Source organism: Chinchilla lanigera, unplaced genomic scaffold, assembly GCF_000276665.1.
Source record: "Chinchilla lanigera isolate Chin_1 unplaced genomic scaffold, ChiLan1.0 scaffold00048, whole genome shotgun sequence".
In the NCBI taxonomy this organism is placed as follows: domain Eukaryota; kingdom Metazoa; phylum Chordata; class Mammalia; order Rodentia; family Chinchillidae; genus Chinchilla; species Chinchilla lanigera.
Window position 1 is genome coordinate 1,227,999 of NW_004955449.1, and position 10,000 is coordinate 1,237,998.

Consider the following 10,000-nt stretch of genomic DNA (forward strand, 5'->3'; position numbering starts at 1 on the left):
ATAAAATATATATATATATATATATATATGAAAAATAGCATTTAAGCAGAAATGTGGATGTGAGGATGTGGATATGGATGAAGATTTCAATACTCGTACTTGTTTGATTCCTGGTGTATTCTGTAAAATGGTAGAATTTTTCATCAGAAGAAAATCAGTGAACTTTAGAGTGGTTGAAAATAATAGAACTCTGTGTTCAGATGAAATCTCATACATATAATAATGAAGCAGCTTTGGTTGAAATGTAAGAGTAGGGGGTCCAAAATCTCACTCTTCCTTCCTCCATTGCTCTCCCCACCCTTTTTCCTCCTTGACCACAGTGGGAAATCCTTTAGGGAACTCAGAACATGTTGAAAACTACTGACCTAGACCAGTTTGCAGACAACTGAATTAAAGGTAGGGGATGCTGAAGAGCCAACTGGAATCACTTAGTTAATGACAGATTGAATAACCCTTATCTAAAATGCTTGGGACCAGAATGTTTCAGATTTCAGGGTTTTTCAGAATTTTAGAGTATTTGTATAAACTTTACGGATTGAGTATCTCTAACTTAAAATCTGAAATGCTCCAAAATCAAAACATTTTGATGCCCCAATGATCAGAAAGTTTCAGATTTCAGAGCATACTAGATTTTCACATTAGGGATACTCAACCTGAATTAGCTAGAGCTCTTGCTACCTGACCCATTCAGAAAACTGAGCATCCACTGTGCCAGGCTGGTTCTGTGAGGATGGTGGGAAATGAAGACACAGTCCTGACCTGAGAAGTTTTTTTCCATAGAGGGAAGAGATAAGAAAACATCCAGTCAGTAGTGTACAGTGGAATGTGGTGATAGTGCTTATTCTTTGGAAGCACAGGAAAAGCTCTAGAGGAACTTGTGTCTAAAGAATCCATATAGTTGTTACATGTTCATCACATCCAGATTAATTGCATGTGTTATCATTTTTAGAAGTGTATTTGGAAATAATCTTGGAGTCATGGTGAGCCCAAAGTGTTAGGATAAATGTATTCTAATTTTTCTAATTTGCTTTTAAGGTTGTCTGTTGTCATAATATCTGTCATTTCAATTTTGTGATAGCCGTCCAGTTATCAGTACAATCAGTGCAATCAAAACAGAAATCCTGAAATCAGATTTTTATTTGCTACCAAAGTAATGCCTATTTCTCTAGCATTTATTTCCTTTCATAAACATGATGCACATACACCTTATTACTTTGACTGCAAAATGAGTGGAACTTTTCAGACAGTATTTCTCTGAGGTCCTGATAGGGAACAATTTATGACAGTATTCCTTTCACTTGATATGAATTCAGGTATCAGAGTCCTTTCTGTTAGAATCGCTTCTTACATCTGGAATCTAAACCCCAAAGCTAACTTACAACAGATTTTTTTTCAGGTATTGAGGCTTATTAGAATTAAAAAAAAAGTGTAATTATGTCTCATAAAGTGAGAAACCACTGAACATAGCAATGGTGTGATCTAAAGTACTTATTTTTCTGTCATCTGAAACTTCTTTGTCATTCCTGATTTTCTATATTAGTGGAGTAGGTAGTACCTGTCTGTTATCAGTTGGTCTGGATAGTCATTTGAGACATTTCTGTGCTTTCATTTAATATGTTTTTATTTTAAAGTCCTTAAGTTCAGAGTTCTGAAAACTTACCATGCATATATGGGTTACCTGGATATCTTGTTAAAATGCAGATTCTGAGCCAGGCATGGTGGTGCACGCCTCTCTCTCATCCTAGCACTGAGGAGGCTGAGGTAGGAGGGGAGGCTGAGGCAGGAGGATCATTGCAAATTCAAGACCAGCCTGGGCTACAAAGTGAGCTCAAGGCCAGCCTGAACTACATAGCAAGACTGTCTCAAAAAAGACCTGCGGGGGGTTGGGGGGGTAGCAGATCCTGATCTGATCTGAGGTGGGGGCCCAGGATTCTGTATTTCTAATAAGTGCTCACATGATGTGATCACACTTTGAGTAGCAAAATTGCCAGTGTTATTCCCTACAACTTCATGAAGTCAGGCAAGAATATTAAAATTTGAAGCTCTCAACATGTGATGGGGCTCTCTTTTAGAAGAGGGGTTAGGGGCTGGGGGTTTAGATCAGCAGCAGCACAGCGCCTGCCTGGCAAGTGCAAGGTCGTGAGTTCGATTCCCAGTACCAGAAAAAAACCAAAAAAAAAAAAAAACCTTAGAAGAGGTGTTAGTATTCCAGATAGTAATCAGACTAACTAGAATTTACTTGTTTGGTATTTCTTCTGGGGTCGTATCTCAGGTAAGAAACTTGCCTAGCATGCACAAGGCCCTAGGTTTGATCCCCAGCACTATAAAAATAAAATAAATGTGTAGGAAAAGAAATGTAAAATGTAAACTAACCCTAGGGAGGAAATAAAATTTTTGGAATCTGGAATTCAAGACTTAATAAGAAGATCAGATTATAAGACTAATAAACTAAAGATCATAACAAGAAATCTAACAGATCGCGTCTTCTAGAGTATCTGAGTATCACTTTTAGTCTTAAAACTAGCTGTCCCTGCTTTGTCCTCTTCCTGTGGAATTGCTACCAGGAAGAAAAATGCAACTAATGACAGTTATTGCATTTGCCACTTTGAGAACTTTTAGGAAATGAAACATGATTTTGGCTTCTTTTTGAGAAGGATGGATCCTCTTGCAATAATCTGTTCACATAAACTTGCAAAATGAATACTATGAAAGTCTTCACTTTAACTCTTTGGGAGTCTACTGTCCTTACAGGTCCTTCTCTCATTATAATTAGATATTCTGCAACATTTATCATCATCACTACTTGGTCGCTAGCAATTAGATTGCTTTGTTTAGACATTTGCTCACATTTGGACTCAAATTATTTATCAATCACCTTGATGGAGGATGCTTGGGAGTTTTTCTAGTCACGGTAACAGAGCTAAACTTTAGTTTCCCGTAACCCTCATGTGCCAACAGCACACATTTTTGAGATGACTGGCGATATAGTTTTGGGTATGGTTTGTAGCAAGAGAATAGACATTTTTCTCCAAAAGGTAACTGGTCTCTATGGGGTATAAACTTGTGATCTTGGCCTCATTATCACACTTTTGTAACCATCAGACTTAATAGGTACAGTAACCAAATGTCCAACTATAATCTTAAAACTGAGTCTCATATTTTAATTACCCAAGGCTTGTTTCCACTATGTAATTAAAAATCACTTTAGGACATTTCTGACTGTTTGATAGGGAAAGTCACAAAAGTAAAGCAGACAACCAAAGAACCTAACTTACTTTTCATCTTCCCTGTGTTTTCTATGACTGTGAAAGTCACAAAAGTGAAGCTTGCAGGCAAAGAGCCTAACTCACTTTACGGAGAGTGCTACGGTACCTTTTTCTTTTACTGAGGCTATAGCAGGTCTGATGTCAGTCACTTTAGAGACCTTTAGACCTCAGTGCTCATTTACTGCTAAAATGTACCCGCTCTGCTTCTGCATTATGAAGATCATCTGTCAACACTTTGAGATTTTCTCCTTTGTTATTAAGCTTGTGATGCTCTACACTGTCAGGTTTTTTTGCCAATTATAGTTAAGGTACAATGGTGTATTCACTAGATCAAAGTCTTACATTGGCGGTAGAGGAATGATTTGTAAGTCTTTATTCATCTGAATTGTACAATAGAACACCTGAGGAATGCAAATAATTCCTCTGAGGGCTCTGCAGGAAAGGCTGTTAAAATGACAGGGTAGAACTATTGTTATTTCAAATTGATGTTTTAGCCAAAGTAATTATTTTTCATCTTGTTTCATAACAATTCTAGTTTTATTAGTTATATTGACCATATATGTGTGTGTGATACTTTTATCTTACCTTGCAAATGGGCTGGTTTTATTTCATTTTCATTGAATCTGTATTTGCTAGTGATCTGCTTCTTTAAATTACATATTTGATTTTAACTTGTGTAATAATAGTATGTTACTAAACCATTGATGATAACATTTTAATATAGTTTTGTTTGAATAGTGTACCTCTCTGTAAAGTAACTTACAGTGCCATGATATAGGCAGAAGTACCAATTTAAATTTCCCCCTTTTTTCTTTTATCCTGTCCTTCATAATTCTGGATAAGAAAATATCTAGTTTAAATCAGACATTAATGGCCACATAGTTTATTCCAAAGCAAATCTTAGGATTTGGTCTGATTTTTAGAATATGAACCAAAGGAAACAAAAAAAGTATTTTGAAGATCAAAAGCTAGTAACATGTTAAATAAGTAGTTATCTTTGTATAACAAACATGTACGAACTGTTGTATGAAATTTTTATTCTTTTTCTTACCTTAAATACTGTTCAGTGAGCCATATTCTTAATTTTCTAACAACTATGATCCCCTGCCATTTTTTTTGATAGTTGAGTTTTGATGGGATTTGTGGTTTAGTTTTTGTTTTTCTTTTCCTATAAAATGGCACAGTGATTATTTAGAGGATTTCTGCCACAGTATTTTGCCATAATAGCTATTAAAGCCTTGGTTAAAGTATAGGGGTAAGTAAGACTGTGACATACATTAAAATTTTTTTAATATAAATTTCAATTGAATCTATGATCAGACCTGTGTACCAAACATACATCCAGAATCATAGCATGATACATATGCTATGATTGTTTGAAAATGAAAACGAGTAGCCCCTATTATTTTGTTTACTGTTTGCAAGCATTATTTTTCTACTTTCTTTATAATGTAATATGTATACCATTATTATCTCTGTTTCTACAGATGCAATAACTGAGGCTTAGAAAAAGGTTTAGTAGGACTACAGGTGTAGCTTACTGACAAGCATTTGCCTGGCATGTGGGAGGCCCTGTATTCAATTCTCAGCATTGCAAAAAGAAAAGGTTTAGTAATCTGCTCAGAGGTAAAAAACTAGAATTGGAACCTTTTAGTTTTATTTACTACACTTATTTCATTTATGTTCTAATTACCAGTTTTACAGAATATTCCCTATTTTGAAGGAAAAACAAAGCCTAACTCAGTGCTGTCTTCTAAGGTAACAGTATCAGTTTTCTGCCTGACTGGGCTTCCCAAATCCTTTGTGACTGAAGATTTCCTCTGCAGCTCTATTATTCATGAGTCTACAACAGTCAGGTTCATATGAATCAGTATGTGATGTTTGACTATATTCTTACTGTAATCTGTGCTTCTGTGCTTTTTGTTGTTTTATTTGGTTATGGTTAGCAAAAATCTCTCAAAATGACAACTGTAAGTTCTGTTAATTCAAGAAAACTAAACCAACATATACATATCTGGGTGGTATTCCTCACTAGCTGGCATTTTTAGGTGTGATTCCTGTACAAACAGAACTTTGCTCTTTTTAAAAAATACTTTATAAAGAAAAAAAGATTATAAAATTGACACTGTATTCCGGGTACAAGTGTTAATGCTGAACAAATTTAGTGTAAGTTTTAAAAGTTTTAAAATATTTGTAAAACAGTTCCTATAGATAATGTGCTAAAGTAAAACTAGATTACAGTAAAATATTATGGCGTGTACCTGAAGCAATTGCTGCCTGTTAATGCCTTGACCTTGGAAAGCTATACACAAAAAGATGGCATCATAAAACCGTGCAATTCTTATGAATATGTATGTGCTACTTGATAATAATGAATGTGGTACAGTCATGCATGCACTACAAGATAATGTTGTGCCCTTTTTTGTCTACAGGTTGATAAAAATTAAAGAGTGGGTGGACAAGTATGACCCAGGTGCCTTGGTCATTCCTTTTAGTGGGGCCTTGGAACTCAAGTTGCAAGAATTGAGTGCTGAGGAGAGACAGAAGTATCTGGAAGCGAACATGACACAAAGGTTAATTAGCATTCATTTTCCCTACACTTTATTATCAACTATTTCCTTGCAGTAATTTAATTGCTTGCGCTGATAGAATAATAAATGACAGAGTAATTACCATTATAAAGAGGGAATCTTCTCCTTTCTTTACCATGAGACAGAGTGAAAAGATTTATTTTAAATTAAGTTTTTAACTGTCATCTGTCATCTCCGTACAGTGTTTTAATTATAACATAGGTATTAGTTATGTATATTTTTGAGGAGGGATGATCGCCAAAACTCTTTCGTCATGTTCAGTGGGGGAGGGGAAAGGGTAAATCAGTTGCCATAATTTTTTCTGGGTAACAGTAATGTATTGTTAGAATGTTGAATTTCAGTCAAATAATTTTGCTTTTATGACCCAAGTCCAGCACACAATTAATATACTGGATGAACATAATGGGCTGGCTAGACCTAAATTTTATTTTTTTAATAGTAAACAAATTAAAATGATATCCTCAAGCTTGTACAATTAAAACCAGTTTTAGAAAGGTTGTTTTTAGAAATATTCCCTTACTTCCTGACCTCTTCAAATGTTATGAAAGATGAATGCTCATTTACTAACATCTTTAACATTATCTGCTTGAGATGAGTAATTTTACTCTATACCTATCTGTGGCATAGTCAACTTATATGTTGAGTGAATTTGTTTCATTTTATTTCAGTGCTTTGCCAAAGATCATTAAGGCTGGGTTTGCAGCACTCCAACTAGAATACTTTTTCACTGCAGGCCCAGATGAAGTACGTGCATGGACCATCAGGGTAAGATTCATACTTATTCATCAGCTATATCCAGTTCCACACTATTGAATTCAGATTGATATCACTGACTTTGAAGTTTGTCATGGTGGCGGTTAGCTAGTCATTACAGATGAGGTTTTTGTCCAGGATAACTTTAATTATTTGTGAGCTGCTGAACAGTGAAAGTGGAGCGGCATTGATTGAGGCAGGTAACAATTGATTCTGCCTATTACATAGTCTGAATTTCTTCATCCTGTAGAATCTGTCTACCCTCCTCCTGTGGTCAGAGATAAGACGCACCAGTATTGTGCTTGCTTAATCTGTGTGACTGGGTTTGTCTGCAGTGAAATTGATGTTGCTTTTCATTTTGTATTCACTAAGTTTGTTTGGGTTGCGGGTGGTTCTTGCCTCCTTTGCTTTGCTCGGATTACATTTTCAGCAATAAAAGCAATATGACATCATTATGCTTTTCATAGATACACAGTTGGGCTCAAAAAGCTAAATTCAGTGTATAATAATTCATGCTTTTTTATTTGAATTCATGGAGGTGATATTTATTTTTAGTGTTATATGTTCAACCTTTAAAAATGTGACTTGTATTTTAAATATTGATGTGTACTGAATTTGACCAGAAAGAATGACTAATTTATTCCCATAGGACAATAGAAACTGAACTGTAATGGTTTGCTTTTAAATGTAAATATTTTATAATACAGAAGTTGCTGTTGAAAAATATTTTGAAATACATATAGTCCTAAATAGTATGTTACAGAATATAAAATAATGCTAGAACTTTTAAATTCAGTGTCTCATTAAGTCTTTTATTATGCTTTTTTAAATATATGGTACATGATCAATTTTAGTGTTGCTTTGATTTCTTTGCTGTAACTTGTAATTTATTGTTACATTAATTTTGCTTTAATATGGATAGAAATACAGAGGCAGTTCAACGTGATGTTAAATGCCTTGTGTGAATGTGAGAGTCACTTTTATCTCTTCTCCCTTTTGTAAAAAAAATGTTTGACTTCTAACCAAGATCCTTTTATGTAGACTTTAAAAACAGTGTCAAAGCAAACCCAACTTGGTAAACAAATTGCCAGTGTTTATTTTTACTGTATATTTTAAAGGTATATTTTAAAGCCTTAAAACTTCAAACTGAAGTATGTAAAGCAGAAAAGCAAGCAAGATCTGGGCTTGAAAATGTGAAAGCTGGTTTATCTTAAGACTGATTATAAGTATCCATGATTTAATGTGCTAAGATATTTAGTCAGGTAAGCATCAGTGAGTAGCCATATTAACCCAATACATCTTTTATTGTAAAAACTGTGCTTTATAGTGTCAGACTCCTTATCACTTTAACATGCTTTATTAAGCAGACGTTAGGTCACCATTATTTCTCAAATTTCTTTCTATGGTTGTGTGTCTAGAATGTATGCCCTTGTAATTTAACATACAAGGTAATTATAAGACATTTCTCTTCCTATCTCAACTTGAATTTCCTTCATGATGCTTAGAGGCAGAGTATATTATGCAAGATGTTCAAAATTCTTACTAAAATTTCTTGAAGATTTGAAATCATTTGCTGAACATGGATTATGTGATTTGTTAGAAATGCCTTAAAACTGTCCCTTTATTGATTTTTATATGTTCTTTAGATGAGCAGAAATTTTGAGGGTTTTTTATCTTTTTAAAACCTTTGATAATTCAGCTTGAAAGTTACTTAAAAATCTTTATTTTTTGCACTGTGAAGAATAGAAAATCGAAATGAAACTTACACCAAAACCAGACTACCGCATCTAAATCAATAAAACCATGGATGGCTGTTAAGAAAAACAAAGCTAGGCTTCTTTAACATCCGCTCATCTGTCCACACTAAATCTGCTGCACAGATAGTGCCTGGTGTTGGAAATGTACTAATTGCATACCTGACATCTTAACTGGTATTCAGCTAAGTTTTAGGTGAACCAACCACAGATGAGAGAAGAGAAATTCTGTGCTTACAATCAAACATCTTAAGTCCAATTAGTTTTCTCTGGTCTTTCTCTTCAAAGAAAGGGACGAAGGCACCTCAGGCTGCAGGAAAGATTCACACAGATTTCGAAAAGGGATTCATTATGGCTGAAGTAATGAAATACGAAGATTTTAAAGAGGAAGGTTCTGAAAATGCAGTCAAGGTAAGGAATGATATTTTTTATTTTCATATTTCACAATTTTTGCACTGATGTGAAGATACCCATGAAAGAATGAATGATAGTTATCTTTTAAACTGTGTAATCTAAAGTAAAATAAGGTTATCAAGATTTAATTGTAAATGTTGACAGTTTTTTTTTTTTAGATCATTTGTAAAGATTGTTAATTTGTCAGTACTTGTGTGTGTTTTTTTCTGTAACTGAAAATAACAATAAACTGGCTTTAAGTCATTTAAAATAATTTCAAAGAATTGGTCAGTGAAAGATTATACTCATTATACTTAAATATATTAAATAACAGTCATAAGTACTTATGATTAATTTGAGGACAGGCGTAGAAACTTACTAAATAAGACCAGTTGTTGCTGAAACTTCGTAGTTTTACTTTTTTGTTTAAAGATCTTTAGGAATTTGATTTGCTTTCTCAACACTAGAGGGCAGGTCCAAAATTGTACTTTATTTTAGCTAATCAGTATAATTTGATTTGCAGGCACTAATAGTGAAGCAGTGTTACACATGAGTAGTAAAATGATTTTTAAATGTAAATTCTGTTGCAAAGTTAATTTTTTGAACATATTAGATTTTACTTACAGAAATCTAATAATCTTCAGTGAATAGATATGTCAGCTGATTAAACTGAACATTGTAGGAAGGCTTCTTTAATTTAAAATTTGAAGGCCACCTTGGAAATGTCATTGAATTTAAAGAGGAATGTCTCATATTTACTATGTCATAATTTAAAAGGAATATAAAAAGTTTATATCGTTTAGTTTATTCTCATTAATGTCATGAGGTTGTAGCGATCATGCTGGACAGCAGGACTTTGCTAGAACTGTTAGGTGAACCCCAGGAAGAGGAAGAGAAAAATCTTGATGTAATTGGTTCAGTGTTGAATGAGAGCCATTTTGATTTTCTCAAAGTGGAAGAACTTACAGTTTACAACTAAACAAAGCCATTAATTTTCCAGTCATATCATCTGCTTTGATACAGATAGATATACAAATATTGATATTGAACTTGGTCAGGAATACTAATTAAGCTTGGAAAAAACTGTCAGCATGCTGCATTATGTGAACATACATATTTTCTCATAAAGAACAAAATGACAGTATTTTCTGTTAACAAAATTCAAAAATCAGATGTTTATTTTTCATACTCTTATATGATGTCTGTTTTACCAATCCTTAGTGGATTTCACATCGTAATAAAC

The 10,000-nt window shown here is 33.9% G+C and overlaps 1 protein-coding gene across 1 annotated transcript in view; it reads left to right on the forward strand.

The window, feature by feature from the left end:
• Positions 1-10,000, forward strand: part of Ola1 (Obg-like ATPase 1) — a gene marked incomplete at its 5' end in the record, with an annotated part of 154,139 nt that overhangs the window by 141,614 nt on the left and 2,525 nt on the right. The window contains 3 exon segments of the mRNA XM_013518794.1: positions 5,699-5,839; positions 6,526-6,622; positions 8,653-8,775. Of these exon segments, the coding sequence (XP_013374248.1) occupies positions 5,699-5,839; positions 6,526-6,622; positions 8,653-8,775 (361 nt within the window).